Here is a 22903-nt window from a genome sequence, read left to right as displayed (position 1 = left end):
AAGTTTAGGACTAGCCGTCCTTAATTTATGAGCTTGTTATTGTAAGTTCAGGACTAGATGTCCTTAGTTTATGAGCTTGTAAGTCTAAGTTCAGGACTACATGTCCTTAAATTTTGAACTTGAAACTCGAAGTTCAGGACTACATGTCCTTAATTTCTGTGCTTGAAGAGTGGAGGTGGAGTACAATGGTCCCGTTGTATAAGAACAAAGGTGATGTCCAGAGCTGTAACAACTATAGGGGCATCAAATTACTAAGTCATACCATGAAAGTTTGGGAGAGAGTGGTAGAAATGAGAGTGCGAAGGACGGTGTCTATTTCAGACAACCAGTTCGGGTTCATGCCGGGACGATCTACCACAGAAGCTATCCACCTTATTAGGAGGATGGTGGAACAGTACAGAGATAAGAAGAAGGATCTCCACATGGTGTTTATTGATCTGGAGAAAGCGTACGATAAGGTTCCTAGGAAGGTCTTATGGAGCTGCTTAGAGGATAAAGGGGTCCCGAGTAACTATATTAGGGTGATTAAAGACATGTATGATGGAGCTAAGACTCGGGTTAGGACAGTAGGAGGCGACTCTGAACACTTTCCAGTTATTACGGGATTGCACCAAGGGTCTGCGCTCAGCCCATTCCTATTTGCCCTAGTGATGGATGCACTGACTCATCATATTCAAGAGGAGGTTCCATGGTGCATGCTATTTGCTGATGACATTATTCTAATTGACGAGACAAGAGGTGGCGTCAACGAGAGGCTAGAGATTTGGAGACATGCTCTTGAGTCTAAAGGTTTCAAGTTGAGTAGGACGAAGACGGAATACCTCGAGTGCAAATTTGGAGTTGAGCCGACGGAAGCGGGAGTTGAAGTGAGGCTTGACTCTCAAGTCATTCCCAAGAAAGATAGTTTCAAGTACCTTGGATCGGTTATTCAGGGGATCGGGGAGATTGACGAGGATGTCACACACCGTATAGGGGTGGGGTGGATGAAGTGGAGGTTAGCGTCGGGAGTTTTGTGTGACAAGAAAGTGCCACCGTTACTAAAAGGTAAGTTTTATAGAGCAGTGGTTAGGCCTGCCATGTTGTATGGAACTGAATGTTGGCCGGTAAAGAACTCACACACCCAGAAGATGAAAGTAGCAGAGATGAGGATGTTGAGGTGGATGTGCGGGCATACAAGGATGGATAAGATTAGGAATGCAGATATTCGAGAGAAGGTGGGTGTGGCCCCCATGGAGGACAAGATGCGGGAAGTAAGACTCAGATGGTTTGGGCACATTCAGAGGAGGAGCACTGATGCACCGGTGAGGAGGTGTGAGCGACTGGCTGTAGTGGGCACGCGGAGAGGTAGAGGGAGACCTAAGAAGTATTGGGGAGAGGTGATCAGACAGGACATGACGCGACTTAGGATTACTGAGGACATGGCCCTTGATAGGGAATTATGGAGGTCGAGCATTAAGGTTGTAGGTTAGGGGAGAGGGTGAATATTTCTACAGCACAACTGAGAGAGACTATCTAGTTAGGAGTTAGACTAGGAATGTCAGTGGTCGTCTATTGATGCAGGGCTTTACCTTCTAGTTGTACTATACCAGCCATCTATTTCGTATTTCGTATTTCGTATCCTGTATTTCATATTTCGTATCTCTTATATATTGTTGTTATTTTATTACGCATTTTTATGGTACTAATATATTGTCTCCTATTGCTTTTTTGAGCCGAGGGTCTCCTGGAAACAGCCGCTCTACCCTTCGGGGTAGGGGTAAGGTCTGCGTACATATTACCCTCCCCAGACCCCACTTGTGGGATTATACTGGGTCGTTGTTGTTGTTGTTGTTGTTGCAACTCTAAGTTCATGACCAAGTGTCCTTAACTTATGAGCTTGTTACTGTAAGTTCGGGACTAGCTGTCTTTAATTTATGAGCTTGTAAGTCTAAGTTAAGGACTACTTGTCCTTAGTTTTTTAACTTGTAACTCTAAGTTTAGGACTACCTGTCCTTAACTTTTGAACTTGTAACTCTAAGTTCAGGACTATCTATCCTTAGTTTTTGTGCTTGTAACTCTAAGTTAAGGATTGTCTATCCTTAATTTTTGTGCTTGCAACTCGAAGTTAAGGACCAAGTATCCTTAATTTTTGTGCTTGTAACTCTAAGTTAAGGACAAGTATCCTTAATTTTTGAACTTCCAACTCTAAATTCAAGACCAATTGTCCTTGACACATCTAACTCCGCAATCTGAATTTGTACCTCCAAATTCCAATGGTATAAGTTTGTCTATTGGTATAATTCTCTACGGCATCTTGTCTAAGAACGAACAATGGTAAGTAAAATGTGTACTGTGCAAACATGGAGAAGAAATGCATTGAAAATATTTGTGAATTTCAGGATACAAAGAAGCTAAGCTGCCTTTTAAGTATCTTGGAGTGCCAATATCTCCAAGAAGATTATCACCGATGGATTGTGAAGGGTTACTAGAGAAGGTGTTGAGCAGATCTCATGTTTGTTCTCTCGGTTGTTTTGATAAATGGAGAGAGAAGCGAGGGTTTGGGAAGAAAAGAAATGGAAGAAAGGATAAATATGTCTTTTCATATTAATTTTAATAGAGTAGTGGCTATTTTTGTTCAACATTAAAATTGCTGGATAAAAAATAAACATCACCTTAAATAGTGGCTACCTCATGCTATTTTTACTGCCTTCAAAGGTTGCCCCAACCTTAGAGGCCTAAATGCAGGCGAAGTGCAGCTATAGCCATTTTTAAGCCAGCTATTTAAAATATATTCACAATTTATAATGTATTTAAAGATTAGTTAATTCACCCAAACTTCAGGACTAAGTATCCTGAATTTGAAAATTCAGGACTTAGCTTCCTAAATTTTGAACTGCTAATTTGAAATTCAGGACTAAGTGTCCTGAATTTCTGAACTACTAATTTAAAATTTAGGACATAAGATTCGAACTTCTTGACACAATTTTCGAACTTTAGGACACGATGTCCTGAAGTTTGAATTTTGAGGTTTAAACTCTAGAACGACATGTCTTGAAGTTTGAGCAAAATTGGCTAATTTTTAAATACATTGTAAAGTGTGGATATATTTTAAATAACATGCTTAAAAACGGCTACCTGATGTCATTTCTACCCTAAATGCGGTTAAGGAGAAAGCGTAAAAATTGCACAGGGCGCCCTATTTGGTCGCCCCCATTTAACCTATACCCATTTTTTTTAAAAGTTTTAACTTGTACCAACTTTTTAAACAACTTCAGCTACCTTTCTCCTCCTTATCCTCCTTCGTTTTCTTCTTCTTCTTCTTCTTCTTCTTCTTCTTCTTCTTCTTCTTCTTTCTTCTATTGTTGTTGGTGCTGCTATGAATGGGATGATTGTCATAAATATGTTTATCAGATTATTTGAAAATAAATTATAAATAATTACGTAAGTTAGTAGACAATAATTTATGAATATTTCCACGTACGTAAGTTAGTAAACAATGATAATTATATTCTTTTCATGTTTATTGTTTCCAAAATTTATGATTTAGATACTGTTGACAATCTGATTATTTATCTAGTATGTTAGAAAGCTTTTTCAGAAACTTCAGCCTATATAGTGCTGAAGTTTTTACAAATGAACTAAATAACTTCAGCATCTTCTGCTGAAATTTTTGAAAAAGCTTTATGACAAAACTAATGAATCCAGAACATAAAAACTTCAGCTTTTAGTGCTGAAATTTTTATAATGAACTAAATAACTTCAGCATCTTCTGCTGAACTTTTTAAAAAGCTAATCCAGGACAAAAAATCTTCATGCTTATTTAGTGTTGAAGTTTTTACAAATGAACTAAATAACTTCAACATCTTCTGCTGAAGTTTTTGAAAAAGCTTAATGACAAAACTAATGAATCCATGACAAAAAAACTTCAGCTTATTTAATGCAATTACAAACAAAAACTTCAGCAAATAGAGAACAAAACTTCAGCTACTATGCTTAAGTTCAACAATTACAAACAAAAATTTTAGCAAATAGAGAACAAGACTTCAGCTTATATGCTTAAGTTCAGCAATTACAAACAAAAAATTCAGCACACTTGCTACTTCAGGCCCGTCTACTAGAACGTTGTAGTTTTGCGTGATTGTCTTTGCTACTTCAGCCCCGTATGCTGAAGTTACGCGAAAAAGCGGGTATGCTTGCAATTCTTTTTACAAAGCGGATAAAAATTAAAACGTGACCCAAAAAGCGGATATAGATGCAAATGGCCCGGAGAAAGAAGCCTAACGCACGGGAGCCGTTTGGCTTGGGATAACCCTCTAAGTATCGATCCTCACATGCTTGAATCTGCATACTTCTCCAACTGGAATTTGATTATTCAAGTTGTTGAACAACTCTTCAACACATAATAGATTTTTAACAATGGTTTCTTACACACAGAAACTTAATTAAATTTACAAAAATTACGAATCACACATTTAGTTTTGAAACCAACGAGAACAAAAAACTCATAAATTCTAGGACTAATTAACAAGCATCAAAAGTTTGTGGTTTGGATTGAAATATGAGCCAAATTTGAAATAGAAAATGAGTATATAAGAAGATGAGATGTGTTCATGTGTATCCCTTGTGTATTCCTCATGTATCACTTATATATATAATATATTTCTTCTATGTATCCTATGTATATTCGTGTATACCTATGTGTGAAAAACATGTGTTGCAGAAAAAAAAATTAACTCAATTTAACTACTGAATTATACTCCAAACAAGTTCAAATTATATTCAATCTTTTTCAGATTTTGTAGTCTCGTCTATGTGTTGTCAATGAATTCCAACTATATTTATTAAAAAAAATATCTTTTTTTATATTTTTTGAATGTTATATACTATTAATAACTTTTTGTGGAAAAAGGTTAAATGGTAAAAATGGCTAAGTGATAGTAAATATTTTTTAATCATAAAAATAATAATTTATGATATTTCCTATGTAACTTTATATGACACCTCTATCCCAAGAAAATCGAGAGACTTATGAATATTCACTTTCGTTAATTTGCAAACACCGGCTTAAAAGTAATTAATGGGCACTGAACTCTATAACTAGGGTGAAGTACACAAATAGTCATCAAAGTGGATGGTCTTTAACTTTTGTTCCTACTTGTTCCAATTTGTTGTTATAATTGGACTAGTACTTCAACTTCGATAATAACTAAGCCCAACCCAAGAGGGTGTGCACACATAAAAGGGGCATTTGCATCTATACTCGCTTTTTGTGCCACATTTTAACTTGTATTCACTTTGCCAAAAAAATTGCAAACGTACCCGCTGTTTCGCATAACTTCGGCATACGGGGCTGAAGTAGCAAAGGCAATCACGCAAAACTTCAGCATTTTAGTAGTCAGGCCTGAAGTTCAGCTCTAGAGCTGAAGTTTTTGTGTTGTAAATGGGAAACTTCAGCTCTAGCTGAAGTTTTTTACCACCTATTAATATTACATACTAGAGCTGAAGTTTCCAGTTACAACACAAAAACTTCAGCTCTAATATTACATACTAAAATTTTTGTGTTGTAACTGAGAAACTTCAGCTCTTTGGAAACTCAATTCCATCTTGGTTGTGAAATTCTCTCTTATAACTTGTTCATTTTTGTTCATTTGTGATTTCCGAAATGGGCAGTCTCCTAATACCAGATGTTGTTCCCTCTCCAACTCAAGATGCTGAAACACTCAGGAAATCCTTCAAAGGATCTTTTTTCTTTCTCTTTTTCACAACCAAGATGGAAATACATTACTCCTGCTTGCTAATGCATAAGCAGATTTTATTAATGTTAATCAAGCACAATAGAATGATGATACAGCAGAAGAAACAGATAAATACTTCACTCCCAAAGAAGAAGCGGAGTTTTGGAACCTGGAGGAATCAGAATTTAGCTTGATAAAAATTATTCTAGTCTTTGAGAATTGAGAGGAGTAGGAGCACAAAGGAAAACGAAGAGGAGAAGGAGGAGAAAGGGAGCTGAAGTTATTTAAGAAGTGCGTACAAGTTAAAAGTTTTAAAAAAAAGGGTATAGTTTAAATGGAGACGACCAAATAGAGCGCCTCGTGCAATTTTTACCACATAAAAGCCCAACTTTATATTACTTTGGGCCAAAATATACTTGAAGCCCAAATGTCAAGTGAATGAACAGAACATTTTCCGCAGATGTTCCCCCAGCACCAGTCTTTTCCCTGAGTTTACTACTCAAATCAAAATTCAATTCACCAGTCAGTCAGCCTTGTTTCCTGTTTACATGAATTTCCGCCAATGAATAAGGCCACGAAAACAGCAGCGTTAATCAATTCTCAGGCCAACCCATTTCAACTAAAGGCCTCTCTTTTTCATTCTTCCCCAATCTTGGAACGCAGAAGACGCACTCAATGGGATTCTGTTAGTCTCCTTTTCTCTCCGTCTTTCACATAATTTCGTTTAATTTTGTTGTTTATTTGGATTTTATCCAGTTTCAGTTTGTGGGGTTTCTTTTATTTTGTAATATATGAATATTTCTGTGTGCAAAAAGCTGTCTTGGAAATGGAAATTAGGCAATTTTGGTGGTAGTTGTTGACAAAAACTGAACTCCCTCCCTTTGGTGTTATTTCCTTGTTAGTCCTTTCAAAAAAGATTGACGCGTTTTAGAAGTTAGAACATTTAACTTAAATTTTTTGTTTTTCTGGTTTTGAGGATTGTGAATTAGTGCTTTCTGCCTTTTAATTTGTGGTAATAGAAATAGGTATTGTAATGTTTGATAAAGTTCGTTCCTTTTTCCATGTTGTGCAGGGGAGAAGTGCTTATAAGGGCTCATCAAGGGTGAGCCACTGTTAAATATTACTACTGTGCAAAGAATTCTTTTTTCACATTGTATCATGTCATTCTAATTGGATTGTTTAATTTCAGAAACAAAAATCTGTGCTTTCCTTCAGATTGTCTAGTGGAATTACATTTTATGTTGTGTAATAGGAATCTGACTTCGGTTTGAGTAATGGGAACTAAAAATCCAGTTCATTACCTGCTACTATATGGTACTTTGCCAATTTAGCTTCTTAGGTTAGCATATCATTTAAGACATGAAGAAGGTTAAGGAAGAGGCTAACCTTGTTGTTTTAAATTTTATTTCTTCTTGACATGATATATAGAAAAATTCCCAAGAGTTTAACAAAATAAACTAGCAAAATTGCATTTTTTTAACTAATTGGTGAAAAGTTAAAATTATACTGTAAATAAAAGAAAATTTTAAAAAACAAAGAAATTGAGAATGCTTCAACTCTGTCCTAGCTTGTTAACATTCCATGGTTGGTGTGGCTGGTTACTTAAGTATTTTGTGTCGCTGAATTTTGGAGTCATCTCGGGTTCCTGTTTAACCTTGAACTGTTGATCTATTAGTTTACAACAATTCACTTGTTTTGTGTCTTGTCTTGTCATAGTTCTAAAGTAAATATGAATTATCCTGTCTTCTGTAGTAGTAATTGGTAATGTTAAACCCAAGTGTGAAATACATTTGACAAAAAGTTAATTTTTTTTTTATTGAGGGGGAAAAGTCAAGTTTGATGGATGGAGTGAAAGATGTGAAAGTCCACATAGTTTGTCCTGTATAAACTACGTGTAACCAATCAACGCATATGCATTTTCGCCAAACAATACCAATGTTGATTTTTTTTTTTTTAAATGCTTATAAAGGTCATTTAAACAGTAGTCTGTCCACATGATTTGTTGCTACCAAGTAGCTTTCCCAATCATCCTAGTACGCAAAACCTAAAAATCAGCTACATGATATTATGCTTTCTTTTGTCCTAGACCAAAGAGATTGGCAATAATACTATGCCCTCTGCTTGTGTGGATTCTTGGCTTGAGGAAACTTAGATTTTGGGGTAGGATTTAGTAAGTCTAATAAGTTTTTGAAGTTCCATTCTTTCCCAGCAGGGCAAAACCTCTGCTTTAAGAAAAAGTGTATAACCCCATGGCTATGAACCAAACCTTTACGCTGTTGTCTTCATGCGAATATAGGCTTTGAGTTGATTGAAACTCATAGATTGATAATGATAACCATTTAATGGACGTCAGAAGACAGATGTGTTCATGTTCCTCACTGGCCGAAAGATGTGTTCATCTTGTGATTAAACTATATAGCATGGGCTCATTATGTTGGGATCGCCCTCTCACCGAGTTTCAGTCTGAATGATGCAGGTCCTCTAGGCGTATAGGAAGATTCTTTTGGTGCTGAGTGGTGTTTGTTTGTCTTAGTCAATTGATTTAATGAGATTAGACCGCATCTTCCAGTAATTGGGTTACATTTCTTATATATGTTGTTTTATGTGAGTGTTACCAAAAAGTAATGGTTCTGATACAATAAAACTACTCCTTGACCTCAAACTAGTTGGGTCTGTTTCATGAATTTTCAATATCCATTCCGCTCCATTTGGATCAGCTTCATCCCATTGCGCAATAGCCTGTCTTTTAAGACAAGTAGTGGTTCTAACACCAAGGGTGTGCTTTAGTGGTCAATGTAGTGGGAGGGGAACTATGCGGTCTTATGTTCAAATCTAAGCAGAGGCAAAAGATACTAGGTGGTTTCTTTCCATTTGCCTAAGCTTTGGTGGGCAGAGCCGCAGAGTTACCTGGTACCCATATTGTTCGGAGGTTGCAGGTCCCTAGTGGAATAGTTGAGGTGTGCAAGAGGTGCCTCGGCTACCACCGTCATAGAAAAGAAGAGACAAGTAGTGGTTCTATTAAGCATATAAAATCCTACTCGGCCAGCATTCTATTTTAGTTACAGTGATATGCTTCTTTTTCCAACGTTTTAGGTGAATTGTTATGTTGATTGGCAGCTACAGGTCCCTAGTGGAATAGTTGAGGTGCGCAAGAGGTGCCTCGGCTACCACCGTCATAGAAAAGAAGAGACAAGTAGTGGTTCTATTAAGCATATAAGATCCTACTCGGCCAGCATTCTATTTTAGTTACAGTGATATGCTTCTTTTTCCAACGTTTTAGGTGAATTGTTATGTTGATTGGCAGCTACAGGTCCCTAGTGGAATAGTTGAGGTGTGCAGGAGGTGCCTCGGCTACCACCCTCATAGAAAAGAAGAGAAGTAGTGGTTCTATTAAGCATATAAAATCCTACTCGGCCAGCAATCTATTTTAGTTACAGTGATATGCTTCTTTTTCCAACGTTTTAGGTGAATTGTTATATTGATTGCCAGCTTTTGTTGCAGAGGTCAAACTTCTACTCCAGAAGATATAGGAAGCTGAACTCAAGGGAGACACTGTTTGAGAATGTCAATGCATTTGCTGAACAGTTTTTTCAGGTCATTCATGAGCCAAAATAGATTATTTAATTCTGAATTCATGTTCCTTTAAAATGCTTCTAGTGGTATAAATGCTTTCTTCCAAATTTTCTAATTTATAGAATGGTCATTGGAACTTTCTATATGCTAATATAGTTATAAGGCATTATTTTGTGCACTTTGTGAGTGTATGATGGTTGTTAAGTGGGGCATGGAAGATCCATAGGAAGGAGAAAAAAAGAAAGCCCAATCCAGGTAGGGCACAATTACCGATTTCGGCAGTTTAAGATGGTTCTCTGAGAGGAAGCTATTAAAGTTTGACTATAGCTTGGGTTGGACTGATGGGAGCTTGGCGCTTAGCATAGGCTTGATCATGTTTAACCTTGGTTTCCTTCTCAGAATGGTCAGTAATAAATTTGATAAAATGTGGCAACAATCTAGTAAATCCATAAGGTTTCTCATTCAATATCTGGTTGATCCCAAAAAATATGGATCTTCAAGATAACTTCATAAATTTACGAATATCATGTGGCAAAGCTTGCTCCTAGCTCAAAGAGTTATGTAAGACCAAATGCCCCAAGAAGTCTTATTCTTATGTATTAGAAAAGAGTATGCAGTGAAGCTAAGGAATGTGAACATATTTGCGAAGATTAAAAATATTATGATTAGATCGGTTTGTGTTATATTCGCTTGGTTGGCGGATACATTAGGTTATGGGGGTGTACTTTTACTTGGATTAGCACACTCTCCAATAGCATATGTGTATTTAGCTAGTTGAATGAATCGGCAACTTCATTAAATTAACTACTATCTCTAATTAAAAAGTGACTGTTAACAAAACGGAGACTATTCTGTTATCACCACTCCAGTTTTGTCATTAGTGTTGAAGGTGTGTGATCATCTCATCTAAAAGTTTAAGCTGTTAGAGAGAGCACATTGTTATTTACTTAATCATATTTTCAACACGCCCCATCACGTCACATGTGGACCTGATTCTTTTTCATGGGCCAAACATGTGGAATTTATTTTTATAATGCCTGGCAGTGAGACTTGAACCCAGGACCTCTGTATGCTCTGATACCATGTTGAAGGTGTGTGACCATCTCATGTAAAAGCTTAAGCTGTTAGAAAGAGCATAGTATTATTTATTTAATTATATTTTCAACAATTAGAATATTGAAGAAGTTAATGATCATTTCAGTGGAATGGAGGAGAGGGGATAGGAAATGCATTTAGTTGACTAGGAAATTATAAAATACTCGAAAAGGATGGCTGCGTGTTTGAAGGGTTGTTCTTTCTGTTTTGGCCCGTTATAGTACCTTCTGTTAGCATATGAGTGAATTTATCATTTCGACGTGTTTTACATGTGCACTCTTTATCTCTCTTATGAATGCACCTGTAGAAATGAACTGAGGAAGTGTTAGATGACCTTGACAACCTCATTTTTCTGAAGTTGGATTGCAGATGAATTTGCTTTTTGTTGACATCTAGCTTGGAATGCCCCAACATAGTTTTTCCGTGCTAATCAGTATAACCAGCAGCACGAATTCTCACTGGTAGATCAACTTAATCATACTCAGGAGGGGACTTGGTGAATGTGCAGTTTCATGGTGAACTCTAAAATTGTGGATGCTTCCAAAAAGTTGATTCATTATTCATCTGGAAACTGGCAGTAGAAAGATGAAAAAGGGATCAGTTGTGTCATTTTCTGGACCTTCCAGTGGGAAAACAACAGGAAAATATAAGAACGCATTGAGTGTCTAAGCAGAAAATGGAAAACGTTCATCATCCTCTTGACTTATTTGGCTTAGCTAGATGCTTGATAATGACATTGACGCTTGTTTGGTAGTTGGGCAAGACTGTCGTGCAGCTCCTTGGCTAATGGGTAAATCATTAATGAATAAAGCCGAGGTCTTTTATTTGAACATGTAAAGTGCGAGACGATCTTTGAGGGCACAATCTGCTATTTGCTTGATATGGAATTGAAATTTAAAAATGATTTCAATTCGTTGTTATTGCTAACATTGAATAATTTAGGGGTCATTTGGTTCAGAGAATTTTTTTGCAGTGATTGTACTTCATCAAAACAAAAAATAAAAAAGGTAATGCAGCGATTGTAATGCAGAGAATATTTCTTGTTGAATATTTTATCCAGGTCTTCTTAATACCTTTAGGGGTCGTTTGGTAGGGTGTATCACGCTTCGTCGCTTAAAGCGCGAAGCGACAGTGTATCGCTTCTGGCTGCTCGAAGCGATGCGATCTTGAAAAGCGCGCGCTTCACTAGCTGAAGCGACGAAGCGAGAAAATCGACGAAGCGATCGCTTCTTTTACAAAAGCGCACTGGCCCTTTTTTAAAAAAAAAAATTGGGGTCTGTTTTTAATTATACAAAAAAGACCCCTAAATAGTCACAACAGACCACTGCTTCTCCCGTCAAAACAGAGACATCGACAAAGGGCTAGGGTTGACCCCTTCTCTCTCAAGCTCGAGCTCGACCACTGCTTCTCCAGTCCAGGTAATTTCTTTCTCCTTTCTTCTTCATTTCTTCTTCTCCTTTCTTCTTCTCCTTTCTCCTTCTCCTTTCTTATTTTTCTTCTGCTTCTGCTGCAGTGCTGCTTCTGCTGCTTCTTCTTCTGCTTCTGCTTCTTCTGCTTATTTTTCTTTTGCTTCTGCTTCTGCTTCTTCTTCTGCTTATTTTCCTTCTGCTTCTGCTTCTTCTGTTGCTTCTTCTTCTTTTTCTGTGTCTGTTTCTGCTTCTTCTGCTGCTTATGCTTCTTCTGCTTCTTTTTGGCTACTACAAGTCGATCCCTATCCCTAATTGATGAAGATGAAAGTGATCATGAAGAGGAGGGGGAAGAAGAAGATGACGAGCAATATGAAGATAATAGAGGAATTCAAGATTTTGACAATCTTGAAGAAGAAGAAGAGTAGAAGAATAAGATGTTGATTCTAGTAATTTAGTACCTTTGATTTTACTTGTCCTATGGTTTGTGGATGATTTGGTGGTACCTAGTACCTACTTTTAAGTATTTAAATTGAAGTTTTTGATTATTTATAATTTTACATTATGTTTTTTAAGAATTGCGCTTCACTTTAATAAAGTGTGCGCTTCGCTTTTGAAGCGAGGCGAGCCCTTGTCGCTTTTTTGCGCTTCGCGCTCTCAAAAACACTGGGGTGTATATGGATAGTAGGATGTATTAGTAATGCTGGGATTAGTTATATTGGGATTAATTATGCTGGGATTATTTCTTATCGACCGTTTGGTTTGGTGTATTCTAGGCTTTGAAAGGACAGTTCTGTATTTATACATGCTTATCCATGTATTAAAAATTATGGTATTGCTAATGCCATGGTCTGCTATATATAAAAATAGTACTGAATTTGGTGTATAACTAATACAGATATTAGTTATACATAGGTTGGAGAAAACTACCAAACAAGGCATTAATAATGCCAGAGTTAATACATGCACTATTTTCATCCTAGCAAGCGACCCCTTATTGTTATTCCACACCGTATCCCGCATAAAATAATACATAGATTCCTGCATAACTTATACATATACATGTATTATTTACGAGGAAAAGCAAACTAGTACCAAACAATGTACAAAACAATGCGAAGTTTTATACCATGATTAATTCCCTAAACTAACCAACCAAACGAGCACTAGTACATTCAACAAGGGAGGTTCCTCTTTTCCAGTAACACGTTCTTCTCGTGTTGCTGACAACATTATTCTCTTCCTAGAAAAAGGGGCTTCAAGTTTAAAGCTTGGAAATTTTTGGCCGTATCAAGTAGCTGCTTACATCACATTCAGTTTTCAAAGCCTTTAGACTATCACTTTCGAAGGGTTCTCTACAAAGAATTATGTTGCCACCTTCCAGCGTATCTATGTTCTCAAACGCATTTACATACTCCATTTAACTCTGAAGTCCTAAAAGTCAAGAGTAGTTACCCAATATACCTATTTCTTTCTTTGCTTTGAAGAAACTATTCTATTATAACGTTGTTTTTCGGCATTTCAGGGCTGGCAGCCTGACCGTGATGAATATGACCCATCTTCAAGCCGAGACAGTTCATGGTTTAGACGAGATTTCAGGGCCAGTGGAAACAAAGGGGGAAGATCAAGGAACAAAGGACCACATCAACAGAGTAAGTGCACCTTTTGTAGTGGAATTCAGTGTATAGAGTCTGGAGAATTTCCCCTTTCTTGGAGTTCAATCTTGTAAAATGCAACTATTTTTAGCTCTAAAAGTGTCATTTAAAGAAGCATATTTTTCTTTCTTTGTGTATTTCGTTTGTCAAACCAGGCCATTTAGCTATCATCAGTCTGTGCCTTTCGAGTATTGAGCAATAACTGATTTTCATCATCTCCTTTTCAGGAGGTTTCCAATTCTTTGAGGATAATGATATTGAGATAGAGACCTTTTTCCGTTCAGCATTTGGCGGGAACAAATACTACTACTGGTCGTTTATGAATGAAGAACCACAATGGAGGAACTCATCAAGCTACTCTAACAACCATAGGTGGAATCAGAGATATCAATATTCAGACTATGATGAGTCAACAGACTCTGAAAATTCAGAGTCAGATTTGAGTTCGCAGCGTGTGACACTTGGATTGAATGCATCTGGCCCTTTGAATCTGGAAGATGTTAAGAATGCGTGAGTATTTAATAAACTTCCAACGAGAAAAAGATTTTACTTTCAGATGTGCTTTGATATCCTTATTGGCTAAAGTAACGTCTATATCACTGATTGCACATGCTTTACATTTGCAGATATCGTGTATGTGCACTGAAATGGCATCCTGATCGCCACCAGGGTTCATCTAAGGTATATCTATTTCATTATTACATATTTGTTTTGAGGTTTTACCCTTTTCCACCCTCATCCATCATGCTCCGCTTGGCTTTTCCCTATGGTGCATACAGCGCAGACTACTCCATGCTTCATTTATGATCAATATGTTCATAGTGCTGTTTCATCTCAATGATTGGTCGAGCTCCTACTGCTGGTTCATGTATTAAATATAAATACACACACGCAAAAGCGAAAAAAGAAAAGGAACCAAAATTCAAGAAGTCAATATTCAGTACTTGTCACTCTTCTCATGTCAAGAGTGGAAGTCAGATCAGACTATTCAAGCCTTTCTTTATCTTTTCTCTGTAATACTGTTATAGGTAGATAACAAGTTTTTTGTTAATTGACAGGCCGTCGCAGAAGAGAAGTTCAAGGCCTGCAGTGCAGCATATCAATGTTTGTGTGATAAATTGGCATTAAGTTAGTAATGGAGCAGATAGTGATACATATCCTAAATCATCAGATGATGATTACTAAATTACTGAGGTTATTGGTTCCCCAGAGGACGTAAGATATACTAACCTACCAATAAATGAAGCACTTTATGATAGATGTTTATTATATTTCAAATGGCCTTTGCACACATAGGAAGCTATGTCGGATTAGATTATCTGGAAGCATTGACAAAGTGTTTGTAGTAGAGTTGTTTTGCCATGCTTCCAGTGTAAACTTATGTAATCTTAGCAATAATTTCTGTTCTTTTATAGCTGTGTTTAGGATGAAGAATTTGGTTTTGCCATCGTTTACCAAGCTAAACTCATAGTTATCAGTTTCCATGATATATCATACTGTATTTTTTTTAATATTTTTTTGTTGGCTTGTGGTTGCACATTTCTTGTATTATGAGAATTTATCATGAATTGATTAGTTTTTCGTTGATTCTCATCCTAAAGCAACCTAACTCCTCTATCCAGGTCTGAGACTGAATGTGTACAAGCTCACACAGGCGGGGATTGTTGTACATATCAGCTCTCATTTTCTCCTTTTTCCTCTCCAATGCATGTGCTCCTAACAAAACAGTTACAACCGGTTGATGATGTTTCGTAATTGTCCTGATCAACTAGAGGAATGTAAGAAAACTGCTTAAATGTTTCGGGAAGGGAAAATAGCTCTTTTAGTCCTTGAGTTATCGCTATATTCTGGTTTGGGTCCTTGTGTTATCCAACTGAACACTTTTGACCTTCAAAAACGCCAGTCATGCGCATCTTACCCTAGTTCTGCACATATTGAGACGTTCTCATTGAGAATAAGTCGTTGGGTTTCCTTGTTCATCTGATTTGTTTTATGAAATTGGATTCTAAAAGTGGATTACACTTCACTTTATCACGTGAGTACTCTGTGTTTAAGATTTTACATGATAATCAAAGCATATATATCGGAGTATTTTGTATTATTGTTCCTTGATGATCTACAAATTGTTCCAACTTCTATTAAAAAATCCTTAGGAACATTATGATAAGATAAGATTTGCTTAATAAAAATTATTAAATGTTGAACTCCGTTGAGTTATCTCTCTATTCGCCTTCAAAATCTTCCAATTGTCTTCTACTTGAACTCCTGGGTGATCCAGTTGAACCAGCACTGACATTGTGGCTTTTTTGGTGGTCTTGCTTGCTTATCAGATCCATTGTAGAATTTAGTAACCTTCTCTTTCTTTCACTGCTTTACATAATAATAATAATAATAATAATAATAATAATAATAATAATAATAACAATAATAATAATAATAATAATAATAATAATAATAATAATAATAATAATAATAATAATAATAATAATAATAATAATAATAATAATAATAAAAACTCATTTGATGACTAAATCATTTACTAGTAGGCTTATGACCATGTTGAATTTTCAACGTTAAAAGATAATGGCAAGACATAAATTACAAAATAGAAACTTGAATTGTGAGTGCATAACCCAATATAAAATACCTTGTCAATTGCAAACACTTCAAAATCACATCTTCCGGTTGTTATGTTTTAGTTTTAATGATGAAAAATAATATAATTGCTTTTGGTGTAGGGACTCAAGGAAATCAACCAAGATCGAAATACAAAAAGAGAAGCAATCAAAGCTGAAGGAAGAAATCAATCAGAGACTGATTGAAGCATTCAAAAGGATTGATTGAAGTAAAAATCAGCGTTAAAAAGGAAAAGAAGCACTGAAAATCTGGCAAGATAATCAATCAGAAGCTATTACTGGAAGGACCCAGATTTAAAGAGCAAATCCGGCAGCTATCAAGACTTAAAGATGGAAAACTGTCAAAGTCCACACATCAAGGAAGAGTAACGTGAATTAATCTTATTCTTGAAAAGAATCAATTTCTTCCAAGGATCAAATCTCTTGGGTTGGCAAATCTCTTCGGTTTCAACGGTCTCCTACAAAGTATTTATACGCAACCATAGACACTACTGCAAAAAAGGATTCTAGCGGCAATAAATATTCGCTTTAGCGGCAATAAATATTCACTTTAGCGGCAATAATAATGGCTGCAAAAACTTTTACCAGCAATTAATTATTTGCCGCTGTAGCCAGCGTCGCTAAAAGCTTTACCGGCATTATTTAGATTGCTGGTAAAGATCTCAGTTATTGTCGCTAAAAAGATCTGACTTTTAGCAGCAATTACAATAGCCACTAAAAGTGCCCCTGAATCAACCTTTTTATATGGTTTTAATGGCTTTTGTTTTGGTCGGTAGTTATTTGTTTTATTGCCGATAAAAGAAAATTAAGGATCATTATAATGGCATCAAAATGTCAGGAAACATTATACCTATTTTTCATTTAAAAGGTGATTCCAACATCATTAATATGCTTATTAGTGATAATATTCGCACTAAATAATAACATAAAACTTTTTTGATAAAATAGGCTACCTTTCATCCTAAAAGACAATATATTTCTTTAAATTCACCTTGATATTGCAAGAGTGTCAACAACATAAAAAAAATACATCATTTGAATTCGAAAGCTAGTATCAGTATGAGTCAAATAACTACTATCATCAAATATTCATAATCCAAGACAGTAGTTAGCCTATTAACATTTCTCCAACACCCGGTTTCTGCAAATCTTGATCACAATAGTGTCTTCCTATGCTGAACTTCTTTTGCTTGTCTTCCACAATACAGTCATCTCTACATCTTCTCCTTTCACATACTACACTTGTTAGTTTTCATCTGCAAAATCGTCAAGGATCAGTACTTGCATGTCATCATTGAGCAAATACCAATAACTGAATCTATGATGACAAGGAAATTTTTCTCCAAGAGAATCAGAATTTCAATTATTAACCAGTGGAAATAATATTACAAGATAAACCAAATAAGTTGGTTGAAAAAAAGTATAAAAAGAAATAGGTAAAAGAGAAGTACAATAAAATAAAGAAACACAAGGATAATGCTCCCTTCCAAATACTCTAAAAGACACCAACAATTGCTTAAGTAAAACAAGTAACAAGGTTTCAGTTAGAATCACTTGAAGGATGATCTACTTCTTACATCTCAATATACATATGTTGAATGTAGAACCTATTGTTTTCTAACTTTCAACAATCAAGAGGAAAATGAACAACTTTAGTTTTGTGTGGCTCATGTAAGACAGTACTATCATCTTAGTTTTGAGATAGAAGCCGTCGAAATCAGTTACAATAGAATAGTAGTCAATGGATAGAAGCAGCATATGTTAAATCATAATCTTTATAACCACAGTATGTGCATCTGTATTATTGTCAATTTTTCCTAGAACCTCTAGTATAACACAACAAAATAAACTGCAGACTCAGAGATATATAGAAACTGATCCGAGATAAAGAGTAGTTTAGTAATTAACTGCATATTATGTCAAAGTATATCAATGGGAAGGTCTCTTACCTGAGAAGAAACAATAAGCAATGAGTAAGGCTTGACCCGTGATGAAAACGATTAAAATAAGTACAAAATTTTCCATGGCAAAAATAATTAGCAAACAATTCGACATGATCCCATGGAAAATCTTGTCTGAGTAATTCTTAAGGACCTTTGAGAATCAAATAGGATTACTTAATGGTATATCTCAGCCCAAAACAGAAGTAGCAGTGTATATGTAACAAAAAAAGAATATCAAGAGATCAAGAAACATCATCTCATGTGCTTATTTAAATGTTAAATGGGATTAGCTAAGCAAATAAATCACAATGCAATAATGTTTGTTCTTTAAAGAAGATTTGAAAGTAAATTTGGATCAGAGTTCTGAAGCAAGGGATGATTAAAAGTAAAATAAAAACTAGCATCAAACATGTCCATATTAAACAGTCTCAAGTTGGATAATGTCAAAGTCCCAACACAAAATAATAGGATTTCAATTTTAAGATTTAAGAGTACAGATAGGATGCTGAAATATACTTACTTGAAACTCAATTTTCAAGAAAGTGTGATAGTGTAACAGCACAGGATTCCTAGGAAGAAAGTTAATATGTAGACAAATGGGTGAGAAAAAAAAGGAAAAAAGCAATACAAACTGGAAGAATAACAGCAAGGCAAATAATAGAAAAATTGGTTGACTTGTTCAGGGAGATGGCAAATTACCAGCAATTTCTCACTTGTTCCTCGAGCATACACAACGAATGCACAATAGTTCATTTGGAAATTGAGAAGAAATTGATTAATACAGTAGAAAAAAATAAAATACAAGACAATGGTGGCTTGAGGAGTTGGTCTTTACCTGAATATTTATACTTTGGATTTCATTTTCCATAAGTTCTTTTAGAAGAGGAACCAATGTTAATCGGCTGCCAGTGTAATTCGTTACGACGTAGTTATATTTTTTGTATTAAATTAGATACAACAAAAACCAATACGATGAGAACATATTGAGAAGAAACTCAGAGTATTCAATAAGAAATAATAAAGTTATACTAGCAAAATATATAAAAGAATGCATATTAGAGGCCACTAATCTTGGGTACAGAGGCAGACCTACCTTGTGAGTAGAGGGGTCACCAGCACCCGATAGCCTCGGCAAAAATTGTGTATATGTGTCTGCATATACATCCCGAAACTCTTATATAAATTAATTGTGCCCCCAGCATTCACAAAATATGAGCAGCTACGTTGGTCGAGCAGCCCGCTTGCACTCCTTCTGTACCTAGCCATCCAACATTCAAGACACAACTACGGCATAGTTACACATTTTTTGTTTCTCTTTTTTCATTTTTTGAATTCAACGGTAATAATAGTTCTCTGTATCTTGGCAGTTAACTTCATTTACATTTTTCTTTTATCTTTTATGAATTCAACATTAATTTAATAGTAGTAGCCAACTTAATTTATTTTTTTCTTTTACAAATCTCTCCCTCAAAAACCCCAAACCCAACTTCTATCCAATCTCCAGTATTGGAAAAAATGCACACTCTTGTGCATTTAACATTCACTTCGGAAAGTTGATGACCTTATTGCAGTGTTCTAAAGTCAGAAAAATAACAGAGAAGCCAAACACTTTTCTTATGCCTCTAAACTCTTGTGCATAATACCTAGGCATATATTGAATAGATATTTTAATACCTACAATAACTTCAAGAGAAATATTACCACCTTATTGATGCATCAAAGTCTGAAAATATATGCATATGCCAGATTGCCAATTATCAGGGAATTATTTGTAACACATGTCACAAAAATAAAAAATAAAAATAAAGTTTGAAATAGGGTAGTGCAAATCATAGCTAGTTAGTAGGGGCAAAATATTATCAAGATTCAAGATCTTGTCTAAATTGAATAACTCATTACCTGGTAAAATAGTCCTCATGATTACATCACAAGCTACGTAATTTTGAAGGCAGATATATGAATGCAACTGGTTTTGACATTTTAACAAATACCTAAAAACAATAATGAACAAAATTAGTTACCACATACTTGCATAGATATTTCTTGAGCTTTTCACAAATGTAACAACGACAAAGAGAGAAAGAATAAGGAAATTAGTAACCTTAACTATGTGAGTCACCTTAGGGTTTCTCCTCCCAATTTGTTGTACTTAATTTTGCTTCCCCTTCTCACCTTAACAGATATACCTTACTCTTCGATCGCAACAAGGAGAATTTTACGGAGATAATTGTTTTGGTAGGGTGGAAGGAAAAGTAGAGTGAAATCAAGTGGTTGAGGAAAGAGTTTGAAATTTTGATGAAGGCGAATGAAGTTAGCGAAGAGAGGGAAATGGAAAATAAGAACTTAGCTTTTGGAGGGAAGATGAAAATTAATGTTGTTGTTACGAAACAAATACTATAAAGTAAAGACAAGTATAGAGAGAAACTGATATATTATTCGAATTTAAACTGATGTACATAATGAACTGAAATCTCTTCTATTTATAGAAGAAAGGAAGCTGCTCTGTAAGCTGCTACTACAAGCTGCAGTGTAAGTTGTAAGCTGCTGTGTAAGTTGTTACTGTACCAGATATGGATAATCTTCTACTGAGAGCAATATTTATCCATAACGGAGTACTGAATGGATAAGCTTATTATACCCGGTATGGATAATCTTCTACTAGGGGTAATGTTTATCCATAACTGAGTACTGAAAAGATAAGCTTATTATACCTGATATGGATAAATTTCTACTGGGGGTAATGTTTATCCATAATCGGGTACCGAAGTGATAAGTTTCTTCAGGAAGCTTATTTCCAATATAGTACTAAATAGATAAACATATTTACGGTGGAGTCCCATATGGATAAGCTTCTTCAGGAAGCTTATTTACAACGGAGTACTAAATGAACATCCATAATATAATATATTTATAACACTCCCCCTTGGATGTTCATTAAAAGATAATGTGCCTCATTAAAACCTTACTAGGAAAAACCACGAGGGAAAAAAATCCCAGTGAAGGAAAAAGAGTACACATATTTAGTAAGACGCATTTCTAGGTGCCTCATTAAAAACCTTATAAGGAATACCCCATGGGAAAAACCTTAGTAAGGGAAAAAGAGTGCATCGCGTATTTTACTCCCCCTAATGAAAACCTTGTTTCAAATATTTGAGTCTTCGCATTCCAATCTTGTATACCATCTTCTCAAAAGTTGAAGTTGGCAAAGATTTAGTGAATAAATCTGCTGGATTATTACTTGAACGGATTTGTTGCACATCAATGTCACCACTTTTCTGAAGATCGTGTGTGTAGAATAATTTTGGTGAAATGTGCTTCGTTCTATCTCCTTTTATAAATCCTCCCTTTAATAGTGCTATGCATGAAACATTGTCTCCGTATAATATTGTGGGTCTTTTATCACATTCCAACCCACATGTTTCTCGAATGAATCACTGATCTCAATCATATGCATTCCCTGCTTGCCGGTTTGAAATCGAACTTTATGGGTATCGGATAAATAACCTGCATTACCAATATGATTTGCACCACTTTTGTTAGCATTAGCAAGATAAATAAGTGCATCATCTACACCGAGATAGAGTATTTCAGGACCAAGGAGTTCCTCGTCCTCTTCTGGAGGTCGGAACAAATCCTTATTTACTTCAAGTGATCGAACAACCATTGGTGTATTCAATGGGTGCGCTTTGTCCATGTAAAAGCGTTTTAAGACCCTTTCTGTATAGGCAAATTGATGGATAAAGATCTCATCTGCTAAATATTCAATTTGCAGACCAAGACAAAGTTTTGTCTTTCCAAGATCTTTCATCTCAAATTCTTTCTTAAGATATTCAATTGCCTTTTGAAGCTCTTCTGGAGTTCCAACAAGATTTATGTCATCAACATAAACAGCAAGTATAACAAATTCTGATGCCATTTTCTTTATAAAAATACATGGACAAATAGCATCATTTATGTAACCTTCTTTCAGCAAATATTCACTAAGGCGATTATACCACATGCGCCCAGATTGCTTTAAACCGTACAAAGATCTTTATAATTTGATCGAGTACATTTCTCAAGACTTTGAATTATATGCTTCGGGCATTTTCAATCCTTCAAGGATCTTCATATAGATTTAGCCAAATAAGTCATATAGGTTAAGACTTGTATCTAAATGGTATGACATCTTCAAGTGTCTGGACTGCTAGTCTGATCCTCACAATCGTTTACAATATTGTGCACTATATTGTATTAAATGTATCGTCGACGATCATTTTGTGTCAGTTCTGAAGCGACATAACTTGTGGAGATCTCATCACTTTCTTTATTTTCAGGTACCTGAACTTTTTCGGGAGTTTCATGAAATGTTATGTCGTGGGCTCTTCTAGAGCATATTTCCTCCTCATTATGATCATTTTGATCATTAGCTCCTACTATTTTTCAAGGATTGTTACCTTTGGAACCGATTGGTCTACCACGCTTATGCGTACAGTAAACTCTATCCTTCAGGGACTTTAATTTTAATAGGAGCATTTGCAGCTGAAATATGATATTTAATTTTAGATCAGCAAATGCTTCTGACATTCGACTTGAATTATCTTCTAAGTGAGGATCATGATAATTCGATTCATATAGCATATTTTTCAACTGCTTATTCCATCCCCCAAATGTTAGAAAAACTAACATATATCCCCAATCATCTTTGGGAAACATATCTTTGTGTATTATGGTAGAGAAATTAATCATATACCACGCAACAAAAGATAGTAAAAATATTTGGTTTCTGATCCTAAACCAATTGTGAAGGGAGGACTTATCATATATTGTTGATCTGATGCATACAAGTGCTGCTATATGCAATTTAGAAAATCTTAGACCAACACATGAAGCTTTGTTCTC

General features: G+C 35.6%; 1 protein-coding gene and 1 long non-coding RNA gene across 14 annotated transcripts; one reads left to right on the top strand and one right to left on the bottom strand.

Annotated features, from left to right (window-relative positions):
• The first annotated feature begins 5706 nt into the window (after positions 1 to 5706).
• Positions 5707 to 14930, top strand: LOC107817380 (uncharacterized). 3 transcript variants are annotated; one of them, XM_016643186.2, is made up of 7 exons: positions 5729 to 6399; positions 6787 to 6816; positions 9216 to 9308; positions 13314 to 13440; positions 13671 to 13953; positions 14070 to 14124; positions 14502 to 14930. In XM_016643186.2, the coding sequence occupies exons 1-7, from the start codon at positions 6277 to 6279 to the stop codon at positions 14574 to 14576; spliced, it is 786 nt and encodes a 261-aa protein (XP_016498672.1). In that variant the 5' UTR covers positions 5729 to 6276; the 3' UTR covers positions 14577 to 14930. The 3 variants fall into 3 exon arrangements, with proteins under 3 accessions (XP_075110728.1, XP_016498673.1, XP_016498672.1); XM_075254627.1 differs by lacking the exon at positions 9216 to 9308 and having other exon boundaries at positions 5707 to 6399; XM_016643187.2 differs by lacking the exon at positions 6787 to 6816 and having other exon boundaries at positions 5713 to 6399.
• Positions 14931 to 17033: 2103 nt separating this feature from the next.
• Positions 17034 to 20470, bottom strand: LOC107817379 (uncharacterized). Of its 11 annotated transcripts, XR_012710282.1 has the most exons (7): positions 20124 to 20469; positions 19922 to 20013; positions 19116 to 19280; positions 18722 to 18924; positions 18543 to 18591; positions 17988 to 18028; positions 17034 to 17335 (listed from the first exon to the last, which is right to left on the bottom strand). It is a non-coding gene; the product is annotated as an uncharacterized LOC107817379 (long non-coding RNA). The 11 variants fall into 11 exon arrangements; XR_012710279.1 differs by having other exon boundaries at positions 18543 to 18924; positions 20124 to 20470; XR_012710276.1 differs by having other exon boundaries at positions 17034 to 18028.
• Between the last annotated feature and the right edge of the window lie 2433 nt (positions 20471 to 22903).

The sequence above is a fragment of the Nicotiana tabacum genome, chromosome 6, assembly GCF_000715075.1.
Source record: "Nicotiana tabacum cultivar K326 chromosome 6, ASM71507v2, whole genome shotgun sequence".
NCBI classification, from domain to species: domain Eukaryota; kingdom Viridiplantae; phylum Streptophyta; class Magnoliopsida; order Solanales; family Solanaceae; genus Nicotiana; species Nicotiana tabacum.
This window is presented reverse-complemented; position numbering and strand designations above follow the sequence as displayed.